The 24,082-nt window shown below is 30.1% G+C and overlaps 2 protein-coding genes across 4 annotated transcripts in view; one reads left to right on the top strand and one right to left on the bottom strand.

Annotated features, from left to right (window-relative positions):
• Positions 1-129: 129 nt before the first annotated feature.
• Positions 130-12,843, top strand: LOC130902210 (protein PAT1 homolog 1). Of its 2 annotated transcripts, XR_009060365.1 has the most exons (14): positions 130-280; positions 650-824; positions 1,679-1,815; positions 1,915-2,169; positions 2,309-2,512; positions 3,831-3,955; positions 4,558-4,720; positions 6,317-6,478; positions 6,535-6,755; positions 7,081-7,255; positions 7,872-8,029; positions 8,083-8,221; positions 8,363-9,816; positions 9,931-12,843. XR_009060365.1 is itself a non-coding variant. In XM_057814146.1 (13 exons), exons 1-13 carry the CDS (start codon positions 242-244, stop codon positions 8,627-8,629), a joined length of 2,220 nt encoding a protein of 739 aa, XP_057670129.1. In that variant the 5' UTR covers positions 130-241; the 3' UTR covers positions 8,630-12,843. The 2 variants fall into 2 exon arrangements, 1 of the variants encoding a protein (XP_057670129.1); XM_057814146.1 differs by having other exon boundaries at positions 8,363-12,843.
• Positions 12,844-13,429: 586 nt separating this feature from the next.
• Positions 13,430-24,082, bottom strand: part of LOC130901256 (ankyrin repeat domain-containing protein 50) — a 23,036-nt gene continuing 12,383 nt past the window's right edge. For both annotated transcript variants that reach the window (XM_057812477.1, XM_057812478.1), the window contains exons 6-16: positions 23,887-24,077; positions 23,724-23,822; positions 21,903-22,086; positions 21,228-21,408; positions 20,351-20,567; positions 19,726-19,935; positions 18,462-18,661; positions 18,255-18,408; positions 17,998-18,184; positions 17,725-17,941; positions 13,430-16,020 (exon numbers count right to left, since the gene is read on the bottom strand). In XM_057812477.1, the coding sequence (XP_057668460.1) occupies positions 17,770-17,941; positions 17,998-18,184; positions 18,255-18,408; positions 18,462-18,661; positions 19,726-19,935; positions 20,351-20,567; positions 21,228-21,408; positions 21,903-22,086; positions 23,724-23,822; positions 23,887-24,077 (1,795 nt within the window). In that variant the 3' untranslated portion in view covers positions 13,430-16,020; positions 17,725-17,769. The remainder of the gene's footprint in view (positions 16,021-17,724; positions 17,942-17,997; positions 18,185-18,254; positions 18,409-18,461; positions 18,662-19,725; positions 19,936-20,350; positions 20,568-21,227; positions 21,409-21,902; positions 22,087-23,723; positions 23,823-23,886; positions 24,078-24,082) is intronic.

Raw genomic sequence — 24,082 nt, 5'->3', positions numbered from 1 at the left:
TATAAACGTATTGTATTCAACTGTATATTCGCTAGTATAAATGATAAATACATAAATAATGGGCTTTTGATGGATAAATTACTTATAATTTTATATTATACCATAGATACGGATTATTATGCAACTGTATAGCTTATATAAAGTAAGTCGATATTCTAAAATCTTCCACATTTTGCTTACAACTTACAACTTCATTCGAGTCTAGACAATATGAGAGAAATGGTATTTTTGGAAAAATTCAATGGCTAATACGTTTTTCAATTTTGATACTAGTTTAAATGTAAGTTATTATTCATATTAGTTTCAATAAATACTGTTTTTCATTCAAATTATATGGCTTTTTATTATCTCCCAAGAAAAAAATTACAGGGTTTTATTGCCAAAATAAACTTTTTGTTTGTTTTTATAAACTTTTTAATAATGCTTATATATTATTTCAACTTTCACTATTTACGACCTACGTGTCTTCGATAAAATTCTATCAAAATATTGGAATTTTTTAACCATACTAATATTCCTTTTTGACAATTTTCTTTTTGTTTTGCGCAACAATTTTAAGAATACAAATCATCAATTTATAATAACTTTAAATTTGGGACACTTTTTGTACCGAATCGGTTGACTAGTTCGATTTAACCATCTGTTTTAGGGTGATGATCATTTGCTTGCACCTGATGATGATGATTGCTTAGAAAATGAGGAAGAATATGATGCACTTAATGATGAAACATTCGGGGAAGATGTCTCTAGTTTGGATGACTGGGAACAGCAGCACGAACAATTCGCAGAAATTGCAAAAAATTCTATACATGGAGATAACATAGGTTAGTATTCACAATTTTCTATTAAATTAAATCATTTTTAGAAATTGATTGAATTTACAGTCATCTTACTTTAAAATTCTTCTCTATAGCTATTAAGACAAAAAATAACCCACAATTTTATACTGGTAATGTTTTGGTTTCTTTGTGTTGTTATATTGTAGTATGAATAGATAACTAATTGTTTTAATTTCTATATTTACTTTAGATAAAAATTCAATTTGATTTTATTTGAATTAAACTTGAACAAATTTGGAACATATTTTAATAGTGCAATCCAATCTAGAATTAGTCTTAGCAAATTTTCTATACATCTCTGAAAACAAAACAGCTTTAGATTATGTTCAGGGAAATATTTAAGGATGCTTAACAGATCTTTATTTAGGTGTATAACTGCTGCTTCTGGATCTGCAGAAATAAAGTCGTGCAGGACCTTAGTGTCATCAGCATATGAATGAATGTGAAAGTGAGAGACAATGTCATATATATCAAAAATATATACGAGGAATAAAAGTGGGCCAAGTATTAAACCTTGTGGTTTGCCAGTTACTATTTAGCCAGCCTCACATGAACTCTACCTTCTTATTTTTAAGTAAGACCTAAAGAAATTACAAGATATCATCAAATCTCAGATATTCCAGCTTTGCACAAAGAAGATCATGATCCAACACATCAAACACCTTGGAGTAATCCAAAGTGATGACAGCCTTCTTCTGATCCAGTGCTCTTATTATATTACCAGTTGATATTATATTGATATTCATTTGGTCCACAAAATATTTTGAATATTGTATTTTCTTGTTTTCAATGAAATATCAATCAGAATTTGTTTATTGTAATATTTCTTCTTTTTCCAGAAAAATCTGTATCGCAGTTGGTTCTTCATGAGCATGAAGACCGTGTATCATTGTCTAGCTCTGTTTGGTCATATACTCCTTCAGCTAAAAATGGAGACGTCTATAATGGCTCAGTTTTATCTTCTTCTAAAACATTTGTAAGTTTATATATGTAAAAAATGATATTTTGATTTTTGTTTTCGTGCAATAATTGTAGTTTGCTGAAATATTTTTTGACCAATTTGCCTGTTTTATAGATTGATTCTCGTGACAATATACCCAGCAACCTCGATAGTGTATTGCCGACGCCAATATTGCCTGCGCAACCCAAGAAAATTTGTACTGTCGAAGAACTGGAAAAAAGTCTTATCAACTCAAGTAAGAATGCTGCAAAAACTCCAACTCCAGCTCATACCTTACCTCACCCGGCGAATCATCCTCAGCAATTACCCAGGCCACTATTACCTGTACCTAACCAGCATCAGACACATGGTTTTCATCCGATATTGCAAGTATGTTAAAAAATGATGTATTTTATCTCAATGTTTATATTTAATTTAATTTATTTAAATGTTCTAAAATATATAGACACTGATTATTTAAATGATCATCAATCATCACTTTATTATGACAAATATTTTGGTATTACAGCATCCCCTTCCAAATACTAGACTTCCACCTCCTGGTTTACCTCCAATGGGTATCCCACCACCGGGACTGCGACCCCCTTTGAACGCACATCCAGCAATGCTACCACCTGGAATGTTACGGATGATACCACCTCATCCTCAGTTTATGCAAAATGGTCTACATCGACCACCTGGATTTTTATATCCACCCCATAATCAATATCCTGTAAGTATTATGAGATATTATTTTTTTATAACCAAGACCAATTTTTACCCCAACAGCAATTTATTTTTAGATTGCTTATGAATATAAATTAGCAGTACCTACAATTATTTTCTTCCTTATACCCTTTAGAGAGGACAGTTTTTTTCAGTTGTTTCCTTTGTCTTCTCCCTTGGTACTTGTTTTCCTGGTTTTTTCTTTCATTCTTTTCTTATATGTTTTAAGTTTCAAATATCTTTTTATCCGATTATTTCTTAGAACATTTGGCAACATAGGAAGGTTTATATGTTCGTTGTTTACACATTTTTTGTAATCTGCTTTGTAGGAATACAAAAAATTTTTAGTTTAATGCAAATAAAATAATTTCAGTATTTTATGTAATTCTGTAGATGTTGTATCAATTTATATTTTGGGTTTGTTTGTGAATTAATTTAGTTTTTAATAAGAAAACAGAATTTTTGTGTTATTTTTTGAATCAATCAATTTAATTTACTTTTTTATGAAGACACTTTCTTTTATATATATATATATATATATATATATATATATATATATATATAATATAAAGATTAATTTTGTAAACAATAATATTATTGAAAATTTATTTCATTTATTAGAAAGTCTTGTTCAAACTAGGACATTCAAAGAATTTTAGTTATATATCAATAAGTGAGTATTTGGATCAATATACGAGGTGTGATTATAAAAAAAGATGAGTTATTTGATTTAAATCAAAGTTAAAATATTGCATCCATAATTGGAAGCATTTCTTTTAAAGAAATGGCTATCAATGATATGCCGTCGTCTTCTTAATGTCAGGAATGATGTTATAATTTATAACTTTTGTTATTTTGGAAAAAAAAACACAAAATAAGCAGCTACATTTAGTAAAGCAGATCTTAAAGCAACTTAATTGTGGTTTATCCAATTTCTTATTACTCTCAAATTTGTTGTGCAAGTTATTTAAAGGGCTTTACATCTGGGAGGCATCAAGATGATTCATGATATTACCATCAAAGACTCCATTTCCTACAGCACTGTTGAGATGTAGGCATTTTGCTAAATGCTTCTGTAGCGTTGTATAGAATACTCATTTTTGTGAACTCTGTTCAATTATTCTATATATCTCTGTATATGAGTAAAGTAAATTTGAAGACATGGTGGATTTTGTAACATTTCTCTGTATCTTTGGTGTTCCGCTAACTATAATAGCTATTGAAATGAGTATGGTGAATCTACAAGTATAAATACATTCATTAAATTTTCTTTTTTTTATGAAAATTCTTCTTTAAAGTATATATAAACGATCTGTATGTTACAGATTGGTCCTCCGTTTACTTTTCCACCACCACCACGTAATATGACCAATATGAATCCCCAACAACAAGTCCGATTACACCATAACATCGGTCAGCATCAACATCCTCCACATCAATTAAAAGAAAGGTAAGTAATTTCCAGTTTTAATAAATTATAGTATTAGAAACTGACTAGAAATCCGAAAGAAACACTAAGAAGTCACTACAAAATATTGTAGGAATAAATTGGTAAAGGTTTGATAATTCAATTCTCAATATCTTTTAAGTCAGTTTCTGTTAAACATGGATTCCATGTTTGATTAATTTCTTTTTGGGATAAAAATTTGAGTAGCAGTCCACATATATTTTTCTATTTTCTGATACTTATGATATATAATGTCTTCTTCTCAATAAAATATAAACAGATTTATTCAAATGTTGGAAAGTAGTAGATGACTTGGTATCAAACAGCAATTAGTTTTTTCTTGACTGACCTTCTGACCTCTTTAATCATATTTCAAATCTAGTATCCGGTTTATTTCACTTTTATTTGGAATTATGTGGTTTTAGACCAAATTAGAAAGAACATTGCTTCATTTGTCACAATTATAATTTATTTTTTCAACTTTTCTCTGTGGGGATCTGCAGATTCACATAACTCCATACAAATCTATCTGATATTATTCTATATTCTATTTTTTTTTATTTTAATACTAATTATAGTAAATATTTTGATATGTCTGATTTAAGATCTAGAATCGACAGTGGTAATTATCGACATCCGCATAAAGATCAAGAACCTAAAGATGAATATGCTGGTTTAATGTCCATGAAGGAAAAACAGTGGTTGCTGAATATTCAAATGCTACAATTAAATACAGGGACACCATATTTTGACGATTATTATTATACAGTGAGTAGATTCGGGTTTTGGTAAAATATATTATACATAGAGTCAAAAAAGTATTGGGAATTTATCATTTAAAAACTGTGATATTATGTATCATTGAAAAACCATCTGTTGTTTAATTTTTTCAACTCTGTTCTGTGTTTTTTACAATGGATAACAAAAATCCAGTTTTTGTCTCTCTTGTTGAAAGAAAGTTTTTTTCACAAAATACCAGTTTGATATTCTTCAAAAATAAGATACGATTACCACCTAGATGGTAATTTTTAATAACATTTTCCAACAGATGATACAAACATTCTAATCACTTATTTCACATTGATAAATGGTTCAATAATCAATTTGTGGAGATCTCTCCCTATCATTTTCATTGATTCGTCTGTCCAATTTGTGATTCTTTTTTTTATAATCTCATAGTATCCCCCAAATATTGTATCCCCTTTGCTAGACATGCCACTGAGTATAATCAATATTTACTAATGCTCTATTAATACCATTCCCTTTAAAAAGTTCGAGATACTACTCTAGCTGTCAGAGATCTTCATTTTGAGAAGCTGTATGTCCATAATTCTTTTGCCCTCAAAGGCAATTTTTTGAGACTACAACTTTTATAGGCTGCAGGATTGCTGATTGTGCAGTACTTCTTGTGGATCCAGTGATTCCCAGTAGATTATCTCTACTATCTTCAGGTGCTCTTACAAGACTCCTTATAAATTATTTTATTTTGACTGGTGCATTGTTTGGTTATAGGCTCCTACGAATATGCTTCTTTCAATCCCTGTAGATTATCTCAGTAACTAATTTTTTCTATCTGCTTTTCTAGAATTTTGTTATTATCTTCTAATTAATTCAACATGGTTCAGGTTCTATAAAGGGTTTATCCACCCCTACTTTAGCAAGTTTTTCTTTTGCTCCGGTAGTCCAGGAATTCTTTTTGCTTATCTTTGATGCAATACCAAATTGCCTGTTACTTTGGTAGTATTTCTTATCTATTATCCTTTTTGGATAATTTTTTTTTGTACAAAGACTCCTTTCTTTAAATCTAACATTTTTTTCCAGATAATCTGCCCTTATCACTTGTGGTCTTAGTCTTTTATAATTTCACGATTTCCAGTGATTTATTTGTTTGTTCTCTATATTGTCAGTGATCTAAAATTACTAATATCTGAATTAAGGGGTATCTAATATTCACAGCATAATTTCTGACATGTTTCCACATTGATGAATGCCTCTTCTATATTCCCACTTCCTCTATTGTATTATCCTTTTCTTTTGTCTGATATTTTGTCTTAAAAGTTTTCTTTTTATCATTTTGCTTATACTAGGTTGTTTGTTTTTTATGTTTCTACTACCCTCTTTCCTTTTTTATCATATTATGCTTTGGCAATTTTATCTGTTCCTTTTAGTATACATTCAGGAGTCATAAAAGTACACACTGGTTGAATATTAGGTTTTTTGATGTCAAAAAAGGATTTTAGCTATTCAAATACATTGTTTTATATTTATTTTTCTCTATGGTTTGATTTTCCTAGTTCATTTTCATCAAATTATCCTAACAGTTTCCTAATTTATTAACTCACATGTTGTTTTTAATCTACATAGATATTTAAAGAAAGGAAAGCTAAAAATAACAAAGAAAATGAGCGCATTTCCCACCACATAAAGAGAATACATAGAAATAGCGATAGACAGGAAAATCAAAATACGTTAACACCAAAAGTTTACACGCCGCTACAATTTGAAAATTCTCTAGGAAAGTTACAGGTAAGTATCGATTACAATTTTCGTTTTTCGATCGGATCAAAAATTTGTATCTTTAGTGCGGTTCAGTGACAGCACCAAGGAAGATTATAGATATGGATATTGTAACTCCAGACAAAGATACCGATAATCCTCAAGTATCTAGAGATACAAGAAAGACCAAGCAATTATTGTTAGAATTGGAAGTGTTATATTCATTGCTTCTTAAAGCAGAAGATATCAATAATCCTTTGTATATAAGCAATATGGACAAATTAAGGGAAATCAAGCAAAAACAAAGGTAAATATATATTTTTATTATCACTTTCAACACCTACAACTGTTAAAATTTTCTGATACTGAATTTTTTAATTCAATTTTTTACCTGTACTATACTCTACAGTTTAACTATGAAATCGAATCTGTTATTGAGATGCTGTACTAAACAGTTGGTGGCTTGCATAAAGGACAGATATAATACGAATAAATATTAACACAAATGTGATAAGAAAAATAAAACTTTTAGACAACTGAAAATGGTCTGAAAATAATGTTATCAGATATAACAAACCCATGTTGTTTAATTATCAATTTTTTAAATTATTATCTATATGTTTGTCTTTTAGACTTAGAGAATTAGATTTAGCACCTACTCCGGAACAAAAAAGGGAAGTTTTGAGATTGTTCAAGTTGGAAAGCGAAATTGTTATTGAACACCAATATGACTATATCATGAAAATTACTCAAGGTCTTTTACAGGAAGATAAAATAAGCAGTTATCTCAATATTAGGAAAGGAAAGGTAAGTTGTAGTTCATTTGGCCCCTTTCCATTTTTCCTAGTCATCAGTAATTTTGTTGTATTTGTTTATAACTTCCACAAGCTTTTGTATTTCTTTTAGTAGTTCATTTGATCTTTTGCCAATTTCAAATATTTTCCTAGTTATCAATCCGCTTTTAGTGTCACAATCTTTTAGTAGAAGGAATGGTGCAACATTCTTACTTTTATTTTTTTTTTCTGGTCATAAATATTGTTGTGAAAGTTAGTATCTTCTATAAACTTTATAATTTCTTTGGAAATTAGTTCATTTGGTTCCTTTCAAAATTTCATTTTTTCCCTATTAATTCGTCTCTTTTTAGTAATTTATTCGGTCTATTTTTTCCTTCCTTAAAAAATTATTTTATGAAAATTGTAGTTATATTATTTCTTTTAGTATTTCATTTGTCTCTTCTCAGATTCATATATGCTGTTTTTCTTATATAATCTACCCATTTGCCTTCTTTTCATCTCTTATGGTCTTGTTTCTGTCAATCTCTTTCAATTCTGCCTGACTTCATTTATGGTTAGAAAATATTTCTATTTGTACACCTCCTAAACACTAGATGGTAGATTTAGTCCTAAATACTATTTTTTTCTAGATGTTGCTCTTGAGACTTTTGCCTCATCTTTCAATAGATATGTTTGGTACACAATTGTTAGAATTGTGGAGTAAAGTTCTCCTCACTTTACCAGTAACTGGAAGAAGGGACACTGCTGGTGATAATATTTTACCTAAATTTTATCCGTTTCTCAAAAGGTAAACCTACTGCATATTAATGGTTAACTATTATTGTAATGATATTTTTTTAGGTACATACAGTCTAGTAATATGTCTGATATCTTAGATATTGTTACTGGTTTAGTGGAGGTAGTTAGACAAGAAAATAATAGGAGTACACCTTTAAGTCACGTGGGAAAATCACCCTTGTATTTTGTGTTGTTAAATAAGGTAAGAAATTTTTTTCCCAACATTTTGAATTTGGTTTGACCCAAAATGGAGAATTTTTTTATCTATTTATCTAAATAAAACTAATTTAATAAGTAGTGCGTTAATTTTTGAAAAATTGTATATTTAAAAAATATTTTTTAGTTTGGCGTGTCAGCGTTAGTAGTATTACTAATAAGAGTTGAATGCCTCCTATCATCAGATTCCGTAACGGAAAAACAGCAAAATACATGGTCGAATTTCTTGGTCAGCTGGGCGCAACAAATAGAAACTGTTAACAAGATACCTACTCCCATAGATACTATACCAGCGCCGATATTTGACAAGCACTGCAATCGTTTTAATATTTTAAAATTTGACAAGAGATCATTGTTGGAAAAATATTTTGTTGATTGTAATTCCACCATTTAAATAAATATATTAGCAATTTATCTCCCATATTTCACTTTTAACTTCGAGTTAAGTGAGATATGAGTGATTAATGAAAAATGTGTAAAAAAAATTAAGAGAAAAATGATTTCTTCAATTTTGTATGCTTGTAATTTAACTTATTATCAATTTTTTTTATATTCTTACTTTAAAGAGATCTATGTACAATACTTGAAAAGTGTAAGGTGAGTCTTTTTTGTATTAATTGTTTTTACAAAAAAAAAACTAGATTTATTATCGAAAATTGATATTTGTTGATAAATGGATTAGTATGTTAATACTAATATAGGTAGCCTAATGTACATGTCAATTTTTATTATGTGGATTTGTTTGTTTCGAATAATTTTTATTGCATGCATAGTCGGCACTTAGATATTCATTTCTCCACCATATCCTGGTAATCAACTTCAACTAACAAATGACGTTTCTGAGCAAATAAATTTCTCAACAAGTTATTAATCGTTTTCAAAATTTGATCTCGATATCTTAGATCATGTTTAAACTAGTTTACGAATCCAATAATATTGAACCTCTTTGTATTCTGTTTTGTTATAAAAGTGATTAGTTTCACATCCTATTGTAGAATTTTTAAAAACAATCTTCACAATAATAAATTTTACAAAGAAAATCTATATCTTTGGATATTTTTAAAACCTCTTGTAATCTTGAAATAATTAGCAATATCGGTTAGTAGTTCATTTGACCCATTTCAATTTCATTTTTTTCCTAGTAATCCATGTGATTTTTTTAGTGGCAGTTTAAGTTGTCCTTATATTGATTGTAATGTAGAGTCATTTGGACCTTAACAGAATTTCGTTTGGTAGTTCGTTTATTCCATTTTCAGTGTTTTCTTGGTCATCCTACTTCTTTTATTGACAGTCTTGATTATATGTAATTTAGCACAAAATATTTTATTTTTAGTTTGACTTGATTTGGAAATTGGCAGATCTTTCCACAAACATCAACTAAATGTGTAAATTTGTATCTTCAATGAGCTTTAGGATTCCTATTAGTAGTTCATTTGTTCCTTTTTCATTGTTTTCCTGGTCATTCTTTTATTTCTGTTGGTAACAGTCAAATTAAGATTATGTGTACTTTGGTGCATAATTATTTTGTTTTTGATTCGGAATGGAAATTGGCAGATTTTTCAACAAATATAAACTAAAAGTGTAAATCTTCTAAAAGTTTTAGGCATTTTATTGGTAGTTTATTTGTTTGTTTATCAGCTTTAATTTGATGCCTGTTGGGTTGAATACGATACTTTTTGACTTGATTCAGAATAGAACTCATTGATTTTTTCATAGTTTGTTTCGGTTGAAATGATAGTGATAGCAAAGATTTTTTTGTCTTTGGTAGCTGTATTATTATTATTATTTTGTATATCTTAATCTGCAGTTTTGCAGTCTTCATTTTAGAATTCTTTTAGGTTGACGATCAAGCATTTTGAGTAGCACGAATAAGCCTCATTTGTACTAATATTTTTTATACTAATTATGTGAGTGGATGAAATTTTCCATGATATCGTTGAGAAAATTTCATGATTATCTTATTTGCTGATGGATAATTAAGTAGGTCAGATATAAAAAAAAATATGACAGATTATGTAAATAAAATGCAAATTTTTATTAAAGCATGGTTAGAAAAGTTTCCATTTTAATACGTTTTTATTAAAAGTAAAATAGTTTTTATGGTAGTGACATTCACTTTTTGGGTATTTGTAACGTTTGTTATATGTTTAGAAAATGTTGAAAGCTTCATTAATTAGTGTAACTTCTAAATTCTTTGATAAATAAATATGTGAGAATTTCTAGTTTCAACGTGTATTTTCTTATAAAACCGTTACAAGTAGATTAGAAAAGTAAATGAAAAATTTTTAGCTTTTTCTGAAAGTATGTTATTTTTTTCCCTTCACTTTCATTTCGGGAAAGACTGAATTTAACTTGCAAACGGTACTGAAATTTTTTTTAACTTATGTATTGTATTTTTAATTTTATTGATTTTCAGATCACAAATATAAGAAAAGTCATAAAATAATTTTAAAAAGCATATCTCGTTGTGAATTTTAATTTAATAATAGGTGTAATGGAATTATTTGTTGATCTTTTTCATGTTTTGATGTCTAAGATGGGCTACCATTCTGGTTATTGTAATTTTTTGATTATTCACTAATCTCAATACACCTATACCCAAAGTGTCTTAATATTATTGCACTTCTATTTTAGTCCATTGGAACAACTGTTCCATAATAACTTCCGTAGTTCGTATTCATGTCTCGTAAAGAAGCACTGATGATATTCCGAAACTTGTGCAATAATCTTTTGATGATTTCCTCAATATACTTCTTTTCAGGTTTTGTCCCTTTTTGACCATCGGTTACTTTATATTGGTAGGTGTCTAAACCCTTATGCTTTTATTTTCTCATATAGCTTGTCTTACATCTTCATTTTTTCTTTTCTTTAAATAGGATTTTTCACTACCAATATTTTTGGTTTTCATTGTGTTCTTATTGGATCATGTTTAGCGTAGAAAGTGAAAACCTTTCACAAATACCAAGTATTCTATTAATTGAACTGAAATAACTGAATTTATTTTTAAACGCGTCCTAGTCTAAATCCAGATAAACAAATTATTTCCAGTATATAGCCAGAATAATAGTCGATCTTATTAAAAAAAATATAGTTTTAAGTAACAACAAATACAATTACATCTATTATAGTGTTTGATATTAATTGTTGTGGTACATATAAATTGAAATAATTGGTGAAAATTTAAATAAAATGTAGTTACATTAATTTAAAAAACAAATTCAGTTATTTTTATCAAAAGTTGTTTTTAATCGTATTACTAGTTTTTAGAAGTTTATTTGACCCACTTCCATTTTAGTAATCAATAATTTTGTTGTACGCTTTTTTAACTTCTTTCGATCTTCCTCGATTGTGTTTCTTTGGTCCTTATCGTATCTAAAACAAATTATATGGAATGTAGCACAGAACAATTTTGTGTTGTACATAAGCTTTAAAATTTCTGTTAGTAATTAATTTGGTCTCTGTCCGGTTTTTCTGGCCATCAATAATTTTGTTGTATGCGTTTACAACTTCTTTTAGTAGTTCATTTGGTCCCTTTCATCATTTAATTTTCATCCTGGTTATCCATCTGCTTTTTGTAGTATCACAAGTGTACTATAACCTTTATAATTTCTTTTAGTAGTTCATTTGTTCTGTTTCCAATTTTCATGGTACCAACTGGTAATTAATTTGCTTCTTTTGGTGCTACAGTCAAAAGTAATGCAAAATGATCTTAGTATAAGTTTTGAAACTTATTTTAATAGTTCATTTGGCCCCTTGCTTGATTTAGTTTTTTTCCTTTTAGTGTCTTAAAAAACCAAGTCATTATTACTTGAAATGTAGAAAATGATTTTGTTGTAAAGTTTTGCAATTTCTTTTAGTAGTTAATTTGTTCATCATATATTGTATTATTTTTTTTCATCAATTATTTTGTTGTTAAAGCAAGTTTCTTCAGTAAACTGTAATTTCTTTTAGTGGTTCATTTGTTCCCTGTCCAATTTTCATTTTTTCCAAGTTATCCATCTGCTTCCTCAAGTTCTTAAAAAAGTTTTTGGGCTAAATTAAAAACTCTGATACTAATTTTGAATTGTGTGATTAGTTTTTCACCTATTAACAAAATAATTTTCCAGTTAATCGTGTATGGACTAAAAATTGTTTCAATTTACTTTTTTATTGTTACAAGAAATTCTTGTTTCTTTATTATAATATGTTAATTTTTGTTCAGAAGTTGTTTCCTTTATTTTTCACTAAAGTTTTAGACTTTTGTCAACTAATGTACATTTTCACCACGTTATGCAACATAATTCTAGTTTTATGCAAAATATATAAAAACAAAAAGTACATTTTAAATATTTGATATTTTTGTATTGTTTTATTTTTATCATTTATTAATCTCCAATTATTCATAAAAATAGTGTGTCTAAAGCGGACTTTTCCCGAAGTAAGATATTTGTTTATGATTACATCGGGAAATAACACAAGTAAATATGATGTTTATCCGTTTTTAATATTTTTAGTTTTAAATCAGATATCGGGAATATGTTTGAATGATATCGTTTATATGATAACTATGAAGCTTCTTTCAAATAGATAGAAACTGTCGAACGTATATTAATAAATTGTTTGACTCTTTAGTAGCATTTTTATTTCCCCCTTTCCACACCTCCACATCATTTTAAAACACCAATCATATTCTCCCATCGTTCCTTCAATTTGCTGGTTCGATACTATTCGAGTGTTACAGATTTATCCTAAAACAGATCTAGATTAAAATTATTTATATATAAGACGTTTATGATGGGCAGTTCACTAGAGCCATGTTCTTGAAGCTCTTGAAATTAGTTGTGTTCTCCTTGATGATTCGAAGATTGGCTTTTTAATGTTACCGTCTAAGATTTACTTTTTACATTCTAAAATTGAGTTTTTAGTAGAAAAAATGAACCAAAAATAACTTTCTTGTAGTATGTTGTCTTTTTCGGCAAGATTAAAATAAAGAAAGTACAAAATGAGTTTCCAATACCTTCATTGGAACATTTTTCTCATATTTGATGACTTTTTTGCTATATTTTGTCTTATTAACAAGATTAAAATAAAAAAGGCATAGAAGGAGTTTCCTCTACCTTCATAGGAACATTCAGAGTCAAATATCGAAATTTTCATGAGCCACTTTAGTTTTTGACTAATTTTTACATGTTAGGGAAATAATCGAAAACAGAAGTTTATTGTTATATATATTTTAAATAGTTTTATTTAATACTGTTTCAACATATACAGTGCACAAGTTTTAAAACTGTATAAAACTAAAGCTTTATGTAAATACAAAAGGCATATAATATTAATTGATATAAAGGGGTTCTACCCCAATAGTGGTCTGAACTTACATTTGAACACAGACGTCTCAGAAAACAAAATTAGACCAATCTGTTCAAATGTAAACTAGTTTAGGACATATTTTTAATAAATAAAAAAAATTTACAAAAATAATTACAAAAAATATTCCACGATTGTTATAACTCATTGGTAATTAAGTTGATTATTGATCTCGAGGTCTAGTTTTAGGAATAACCAATAATAATAAATTGAGAAAGGGGAAATTTTGCTCAAAAAAGACAAAAAGGCCTCAAACAGGTTGCTCTTTGACTCACCCAGTACATAACAAAATATTTAAATAAAAAGATCACATTCGAAGAGAAAAAAAGTAAGACGATGGGAATATTGTGTGTACTGTAAACAAATCAAATCGGTATTTTAATTTGTTTTCGAATACACCAAGTAAAAATGCGCATTTTTTTGTTTTTTTTTTATAAATTTTAGCAATTGTGAAAATATGTAATATTTGTGATGTAAATAGCGACAAAATTCGATATGTGAATCCTGCAACTAGACCCGGAAGTTAATTTTATCCTTATAAACTAATAATGACGAATATAAAAAATATTTAATTGAGATCCTACTGAACAAATAGAATATCTGGATACTTTATCAAAATTTATAAAGCTACTTGGCAAACTGTAGGTATTTGCAACAAAAAATTCATATTGCCCTAAAATATTACTCATCAGTTTTATTAGAGAACTTTTCATATTGGTATTATTACAACTCAAATAACTGCCGATCAAATATTAGCAAAATATGTGACAAAAAAATGTAGATATAGATATGAAAATGGAAAAATAAACATATGTTATAGTAAATTTGACAATTAGGGGGCAAATTGAGACAAAAATAGAAATAACAGAATGAAATACCTAAGAATACAAAAAATAAGTGGAACTGGATAAAGAATACAGAAGTAACAGAACAAGAAGCAATAATACAAAAAAATCAACAAGAAATAACTGAATTGGTGAGGAGACTGAAAAAATCATTAAATATGAAGTAGACAACAAACTTAAAAAGGACTAAAGATTAAATAGGTACAATAGGAAGTTATAGGTAAAAATGGTACAACACAGACCAAAGTCTGCCAAGGTTAAACGAAAATGGAAGGCCATAAAAGTTATTTTAATTTTGGAGAAAATAAGATGTTACACATTCGAATTATCCACTTAATTATGTATTCAAAAGTTCAAGAGAAAGATTGTAAATTTCCCTTCATAAGTTTGGAAAAAATGAGTACCTGCTTATAATAAAATATGTTCGGGGATAATTTCTTATATTGGATGCTTCTAATTATGTTAATAATAATTTTTAAACGTTGATATTGAAATATTGAATATTTTATTATGGTTATGACAGACATTTTCATATTAGATCGGCAGTAATCCATTATCAATTAAAAAGAAACCACTACAAAAACACCCTAATCAACGCCTTTCAAACAATTTACAGAATACTTAATTACTTATTATTAAACACTAAGCTATCACAAAAGTCAAACGTATTTATCGAAAAAATTATGATACATCGTTGAATTATAACATAGGCCGAACGAAATATATATACAGGGTGTACAAAAAAACTCTCCAGTCAAACGTAAAATACAAATAGTATTTTACTATGTCCATCTAACTTTATTAATAAATACTGGGGTTTGAAGGCCAGTTTATTGAGCAGTTTTTGAAAAAAATTTACTGTAAAGTTATTGGAAAAATATTTTCTGATTTTTTCCTCTAGAATGAACTTTCGGATAAAATTATACATCTAGAAACTATAGTTTGCATTTGGTACGAGATTTTTCGGACACTCTGTATATGAATAGTAGTCATATACAAAATTTTTCAAAATTTGAAGTTGAATTAAAGAAAAATTGAACTAATTCAACAGTTTAAGGTTCAAAGTTATTGTGCTTGTTTTATTTTTTCCAGTTAGATCTATAGGGTGATTCAAAAGTAAGTATACAGTTACATATACATAATTTATTGTGCCCTTTTATTTCTAGCGTAAACCATAGCAAGTAGCACCAACAATGGATCTTTAAGATCAACTGGAAGTAAGAAAATGCAAAAACTGTTCACAGGATATGGAAAAATCAAGTCTAACGATTTACCATATAATTTTGAGAGCACGAGAGTAGTCCAACAATCCAAACAAGAATCACGGGTGCTGGGTATCCCAAAGATATCATTACCAGCACCATCTAAACCTATTAAACATTACCACTCCAGATTATTTCATGGCTTTTGTTATTGGAGTACAAGTAAATAATATTTTGAAAAATCTTGTATAAAAAAATAGAAAAGGTAAACATAAAAAACTTATTGTAAAATTAATCACTATTAAAAATTATTTCTTTGATATATTTAAGACTAGGTGAGTGTTGTTATACGTTAGCATTGTTCATTTTATTTTTAAAGTCGATTTTAAAACCTACGACAAAAAAAAAATTATTAAGTAATTACAAATTAACTATTATTGATTGAAGAATCCAGATTTTGAAGGTTTAAGTCCAAACAACAATCTTCTTTAAGATGTAATAAAGAAAAATATATTTTCAAGTATGGGAAATGAATCATGAATGAATGTGTTCGGTACATGAGGCACAAATAACAAAATTTGCTACGATATAGAGATTCCTTCGAAATATTAATATGGAAAAATATTTTTCTAAGAATAGAAAGGTCCACAAGGGGTGGATATAGCTTTTAAGACCGAATTAGATAGAAAAGTTTCATTAAATAACAGTACAAAACAATTAAAACAAGAAACGTTGATATCTGAGCAATACCTGGTGTTCCAGATGTAGTAATATGAACCTGGACTGCCTGCAGAAGCCTGTGGTAGTGGTTACATATCCAACAGTTACCGTGAATTCTTAAAAAAAAAGAAAGATGGGCTTGGACTCGGAAAAGAGTCATTTTTATGAGATGGACGATGTTAAAATGATAAAGGAAGAGACCGAATACCAGTAGAACTTAGGGAAGACCATATTGAATGAAAAATTGTATAAGAACAAGTTATGGTAATCTGAAACAAGAATTAGAAACAATAACAACAATATCTGCTATAATATTGAGGTTCCTGTTAATTCCACAAGGACAAGACTACTAAACAGCTTTTAATAAAGAAATTAACTTAAAAATTTATAACCAATGACTGTACAAAACAGTTAAAACAAGGGATGATGATATCAAAACAATATCTAATATGCCAAATATAGCAAAATTGACATGGATTCGAAAAAGAGCACTTAATGATTCTTTTCACAAGATGGGCGATGATAGAGTTGTGAAAATGACAAAAGAAGACATATGGAATACCAGTAGACTTGAAGGAAGACCATCTTATATAAACAAGACAACATATGAAAATTAGAAGAAGAAGCCATGGGAATCTGAAATTAGAAGTAAAAGCACCTTCAGTAGCATCTGCTATTATATTGAGATTCGTCCGAGACATAATATGGAAAAATTTACTTTTAAGGGACGAAACCCTATTAAAAATATAAATAAAACTTATGTTAGATTCACAAGGACAGAGTTACCGGCTACTAGACAGTAGTAATTAATCGACAATTTGATGAAAACATTATGTTCAATGAAACAGCACTCAAAGATCATTTTTATCAAATAGTCTGTAAAAATGACAAAAAAAGTGTGTCCAAATACGAGTAGACTGCAGGAGAGACCGTGAGAGTTTGTAGTTAAAGCCACAACTTTTTTGAAAAAACAAAACATAGTCTTCTAATAAGAGAAAGAACAAGCATTGAAAATGATAGTAGACTTCAAAGAAGACTATTCAAATTGGTATCAAAATTGCAATTTATTATGCTTCTTCCCATTCAATTTGAACATCAATCAAGCACCTTTTTGATATTGTCAGGCAAACTGTGAGTGTTTGAACTGTACTTGTTCGAGTACTGATGCATCTTAGATGACTGTGTCCAGTTAAATGGCAGTCACTACTCGAATTTCGCGCCTGTTTAATTGAAGTAGTTGTTTGGTAATAGAGGCAGAAAATCCATCTATGTGTGTCTTATCTTGTTTCATATTAAGTGTGTCTTAGCAACTCCAAGAATGGGTTATGGACGCCAATTGGACATTGACCATGATCGTTTCATGGTGTAATACTTACCGTTATATATTGACTAGTTGTTGGCGCATTAAATCCTTTTGTTTTCTACAAAGGTGTCTCCTTGCGCCAATGGAAACTGTTCGTCTTGGAAGCGGGATTAGCTCCCGATGTGGATTTTCGTAAATTCGCCGCCGCGGTATCGATTCCGTTTTTCACGTTGGCGACGAGTCTTAAAGCTGGATTAGTTACTATTCCGTTCCTTTTTGGTTTGTGATTACTAAAAAAACATGTGAAATTATATTTCAATTGTGGTTTAATTTCATATTCGATTACCTTGATTTGGAATTTGGAGCTTCCTGTACAGGTTCCGGTTTTTTGTCTTTGCTAAAAGGCGAACTACTCGTATTTCCCAAAATGATTCTCATGTGAGTATCGCGAGCGAAATGAGTATCAGGAGCCTTAGCGAAATTATTGTGCCTCAAAACCGGTTGGTATATATTCATTGCGCCTAAGAAGGAATCTGTAAATTTGTTCTGTTTATTGAATGAAACTGTTTATTGTTCATAATTAATTGGAGGGCCTAAACTTACCGAAAACATTGGGAGTATCATTAACAGGACTTAAAGGAGGTGACGCATAAATAGGACTCTGAGGTTCACTTTGTAAAGGCGACAGCAGTTTACTTAGAGGTCTGGTTTTACCACCTCTGGTACACTGTTGAAGTTGTTGCGTAAACGACATGGGCTACAAAAAATATTCTTAAATTATCGAAATTAATTTACTCCATAATTAATTACCTGAGTATTTTGTACGGTTTCTCTTTGTCTATCTCCGTGTCTACTTGACTGACTCGATCCAGTCAAATTGGAACTAGACTTTGAATTAGAACTGTGATTTCCTAACGATACCATCGATCTCCTCTGCTGATCAGACCAGTCTCCTGTACTTCCGGAAGGATATAGAATAGCGCAGGATGGTTTAGTTTCTGCAGTTGAAGCTGAAAATAATAAATAATTAGTAACAAAAAAAGATATATACAACTACCAGAGATCTTTTTGATATCTACAGCTCTCGACTTTAATCCAGTACATGTACTGGTTTCAAGGATGTTAGATATGTACTACAACAGGTATCTTGTCCAAAACATTTTAACGATGCATTCCGACCAATGCTTTCTGATGCTAAAGTGTTCTGGAAGGAGTGATCCAGCTCGGGAAAGCAGCGTCAGAGAACTTCTCCTATTTCGGAAACTTTTCATCGGGAATGATACCCAAGGAACCCAAATTAAAAAGAATCTGTTATTCCTTATATCCTGTTATTCGTTAGTTTTGGTACCAGTCCCAAAAACCTTAGTACCACCTTTTGGGTTATTTTTTTGAGACATCTGAGTTTTAATTCGGTGCTGTATCCCTATCTGTCATGATTCTTAATTAGTATCGTCGTAAAGTCCTTTTTGATGCCTATTTTATCTATATCCTGCTATAAAAAGTGACTAGTCAGAGAGGACCAAGTTTCTTAATTTTAGCCAAGCTCATGGTATACGACTTCCCATAATAATCGTAGCAACAATATCAAAATATCTTAGATTAGAATAGTTTGGGAAGTCGTTTTTGTCTTCCAGCTGCTCTGCAATTATACCAAAAAAGGATATTTTGTATATGACTTTGCTTGTTACTGTTCTGTCTCCAAAATACGTAGACTCCTCCCAAAGAAATCCATCCATTAATCGCTCTACTGTCTCTTTGGCTTGCTCCCAGTATCTACAGGTGTAGCCCTCTGCTGTAACCATCATCTTAAGATGTAATGTCGTTTCTGAACAATTCGAGAAAAAGTTATGACTCCTTTAGATTATCTTATGCCTGGAGTGTCTCTCCAGTAAATCTGATCTTTTAACCACATGTTCAGTTCAATAGAATTCTAGTCCAAAATATGGAATCGTTGCTCCTCTTTGGCAAAGCTGTCGGCTTCTTCATTATTTGGTACAGCCAACTTGGTCTTACAATTTGTTTTCAAAAAGTTAATGTATATACATCATAAGAAACTGTTATCGATGACTCTTACCCGAGGTAATAGAATTGGCACTACTACTTGTATGCGCCACTTTGTGTGATCTAGCGTTGTACTCTTCCAGCAGTCTTACTACTCCCCTATGCCCCGATTTGGCGGCAACTCTCAATGCATTCCTCCCACATGCATCCGAATGATTTGGATCTGCACCATGTTCCAGTAATGCCACCACACACAGTTCGTGACCTTCTTGAGCCGCTATACCTATAAGTATTTGATGAATAAACATTTTTTTAATGAACGAAGCAACAATATTGGTATGTGGAAAGATTTTCCATAATTCAGTTAAGTGACAAAAATGAATAACGATACCACCATATGATGCTTTTCGGGTCGAATCTACTAGATATTAGAAGAATTCAATTTAACTGAAAAAATCTTTCAATGCAGTTAAGTTTGTCTTTTAATCCATCCAGTTTTGTACCAGCGGATGGTAATAATGGGAATATGGCAAAATATTTGGAACCAGATCAATGGGAGATGATTCTCCAAGGAAAATGGCAACATACATGGATATGGAATATAAATAAAAAAAAATCATTGGTGAAGCCGCCAGTAGATGAGTGAAGAAGAGAAGGAAAATGTTTATAAGGAACGAAAGAAATTTTAAATAACTTACCTAAAGCTGTGGCTCCTTGGTTGCAAGTATGATCGGGCATCGCTCCATGTTCTAAAAGCATTTTAACAATATCGCTGTGACCCTGCCAACTGGCAGAATGTAATGCCGTTCTATTTTCTAAATCGCAAGCGTCTACTTGTGCTTTACCGTAAGTTAATAAAAGTGATACCATTTCCGTGTGTCCTTGCCAAGATGACACATGTAAAGGCGTCCGACCCTAAAAATATAAAAGATTAAATCCAATATAAAATATACAGTATGTTCAGAATGACATAGAGTATAGTAGATCAAATGACCCAATGAATTCGATATCAAACGAGATTCTAGATTCTTAATTTGCAGTACATAAGCTTATAAAACAGTGGAAAAAAAGAATATATATGGAAGAATTAAGACAGAAGAATGGAGAAACTCAATTCATTGATATAGAACTGTAAAAAGTTGAAATGTATAGACAGGAGCCATATAGAGAAAACACGTAAAGGTTGATCAAGGCATGAGAGGAAAAACCAAACTTTGGAAAATTTAACAACCATAAATGTCACTAAATGGAAAGGTGGAATGAGAAATAAAAACGAATGGAGAATAATAGTCAAAATAAGTGGAGAAAAATAGTGGAAAAAGTGAATTCTAAATCAAACGAGGTCCTAAACAGGGTGATACTTTATTCACGGTACTTCCGGGATCAAAACATGGAAAAGTGGAACGAGAAATAGAGAAGAATAGTAAAAGACAAATATTTAATAATTATGTTCAAAAATAAAAAAAATTCATTGATATTTTCCATTATTTATCCATTTGCTGAAGTTATTTTTTCTACATAATTTAATTTAACAAAAATTAAATTAATAAAATCTGCTTTTATTTAATATTTTACCTCCAAATCTCTGGTTTCTACATCGGCACCTTGTTGTACAAAATATTTTGCCATTGCCAATCTATTATCCAGAGCTAATACATACAAGGTACTTCTACCATCGGCATCTTTGGAGTCCATATCAGCACCATTGGAAACCAGTATTTGGACTATATCATAATGGCCTTCTAAAGCAGCCAATCTGTAATATAATTAATGTAATATAATTAATTTGAAATTACCCTTTGACATGGTCTTTGATAAAAAAGAGGAAAAACTGTAGTATAAGTTGAGGAAGAGAGAAAAAATTGAGGATACGGTGGAAGAATTAGGTGACTGGAACCCTTATACAATATCTGATGAAGGTAACAGGATGTTGGAAGTAGAACAAAAAAAACCAAAAGATAAGAGATTATATTGAGAAAATATAATATGGAAAACCAGTAGAAACTTGAAAATAATTAAGAAGGTTAATAAGCATTAAAACTTAATTAGTAAATGAAATATTAAAAGAAAAGTAGCTCAAGAAGGATAATTATTGAAAAAGAGGACTGAAAAAATGGAAAAAAGAACTAGAAACATATGGAAGGAAAGTGTAGATGTAACAATACAAATTTAACACTGAAAAGTACAAGTTACGGGATTAAATAAATCTTCATCGATAATAATTTGAGTTTTAATCTTGTTAGTACTTACCTTAGAGCAGTCTTTCCATCGTGAGGTCTTTGATCGACAGGTGCGTTATATTTGTCTATGAATAAATTAACTAAGGCCGTGTGTCCCCCTTGCGATGCCAGCGCTAAAGGAGCTTTTCCTTCGTTATCAGTCTCATCTACTCTAGCTCCTGCTTCCAATAGAGCTTCGCAAACATCAAGATGTCCTGAATGATGAGAAAAAAAAATGGTTCATAATGTTCCTTACGTTTCCTTTTATAGATAATGCGATTTCTATAATAATCGTTAACTGTATGATCATATGGACAAAAGCAAAGTTACATGGGAAAATGGAATAACCCGTATAGCTTCAAAAAACATCAGAATTGACGTTTAAGGAAATTGGAGGATATTATTTTTGTTCAAAATGGGGATTGAATCATTTGATTTTCATTCTCCATGTTTTGAACCATTCTTCATTGCCGAAGAAGGTTCACTACTGAGGTAAATAAGTATTTGGTACAGTATTGGTCCCAAAAGAGTATTTTGAAGGACTCCAGCTTATATAAACTAGTAGTTGAATGTTTCCTAGTTAATATGTAGAAAAATTTTAACAACAATTAATGTCGGTTATTTTTGAATCGAAAAATGTTAACGAACAACCAAATTTTGATATTTTAAAACTTTCTGGATGTTATTTGAGAATTTTTCCATTAACAATTGTTGAAATGGTGTCATGGGGGTTAAAAAAATACATTTTATATTTCAACGTATTCCACTTGGACTCTTTATACCGTTTGTCTAAACCCAAAAAAATAATATTTGATGATGACATCAAAATAGTTATTTAAAAACCATTTCTTCAGGTTCAAAAACAAGAAATAACCACTCGAGACTAAATCCAGAGATTATGGTGGATAAGGAAGCTAGCAGTAGACTATTTCATGGGTTTTTGTCATAAAAGCTACACCGTTGTCATATTTTAATGCGAAAAGCCTCTGGTTTTGGTATTTTCAAATTTCTTAAAAGTTATTTAACTTTTTTTCAATAATGTATCGACAAATTTTGATTTTGCACTCTAAATATCAATTTCATTAATAATAGTTACAATAGTATTACGAGGGAGAGTCAACAAGTTTTCTTTATATATAAAAAACATTTTATATTTCCCTAAGACTCTTTATACTAATCATCCAACGTTTTTCGTGTGCCACTTCTTCAGATCAGAAACAAGAAATAATCACTTGAGACTAAATCCTGAGAATATGGTAGATGAGGATACCAGAAGTAGCCTAATACATAGATTTTTGGCATGGAAATTACACCGATGCATTGTCCTCATACAAAAGTAGTTTCTTTTTGTCAAACAAAATCGTTTTTGTTTCAAATTCTTATTAAATTGACACAATGAACTCAAAAACCCAACTTGATCTTCTTTGGTATCGAATAACTCCAAGAAACTCATACCTGAGATATTTCTGAACCATACCTTCAGGTTAAGAAACAACAAATAACCACTAGAGAGTAAATACTTAGAATATGGTGGATGAGGATGATATAAGTAGCCTAATACATAGATTTTTAGCACGGAAACTTCACAATTGCCTTGTCCTGATGCTAAAGCACATTTTCTTTATCAAAAAAGGTCTTTTTTGTTTTAAATTCTCATTCAATTAATTTAAAAGTTTTAGTTTAAGGCGGGAAATTCAAAAAGTCATACCGTATAACATACAATTTTGGTAAAAAGAAAACAAAAAAATAGTAAATCATCATTAAATCACTTCAAAATCAATGCGTTGGTCAATGTTTTTCAATAATAAGGGCATTAAAACTATATTTTTATTATTAAATGTACAAAATTCACCCTCAAATGCTGCATAATGTAATGGCGTCCATCCGGAATTGTCGCGGTGTTGTTCGTCCAAACCTCTGTCCAGCAGTTGTCTGACGACTTCAACGCAGCCTAAATAAAAAAACAAAAGATATTAACGGATAAATAGAGAATAGAGATATTAGAGCGTCTCTACCTTGAGCGGCTGCCACTGACAATACAGTTCGCCCCTCGGAATCCATGGAATCTATACAACAACCCCAAAACAATAGTAGAGCAACAACAGGAGCGTGCCCCATACTAGCCGCCGCCCATAAAGGACTTCTACCACCGTGGTCGCAATGATCTACGTCCGCTTCGTTTTCCAAAAGAAGTTCGCAGACGTCCCTGTA

Source organism: Diorhabda carinulata, chromosome X (assembly GCF_026250575.1).
Source record: "Diorhabda carinulata isolate Delta chromosome X, icDioCari1.1, whole genome shotgun sequence".
Lineage (NCBI taxonomy): Eukaryota > Metazoa > Arthropoda > Insecta > Coleoptera > Chrysomelidae > Diorhabda > Diorhabda carinulata.
Note: the sequence above shows the minus strand (reverse complement) of the source record. Positions and strands in the feature narration are given on the sequence as shown.

Bases quoted from the DNA above. Each gene is read 5' to 3' on its own strand.
- LOC130902210 (XM_057814146.1), top strand. From the start codon at position 242: ATGGCTAATACGTTTTTCAATTTTGATACTAGTTTAAAT. The intron at 1,816-1,914 runs GTAAGTTTATAT...CCTGTTTTATAG, and splicing joins TATCTTCTTCTAAAACATTT to ATTGATTCTCGTGACAATAT. The intron at 6,756-7,080 runs GTAAATATATAT...TTTGTCTTTTAG, and splicing joins GAAATCAAGCAAAAACAAAG to ACTTAGAGAATTAGATTTAG.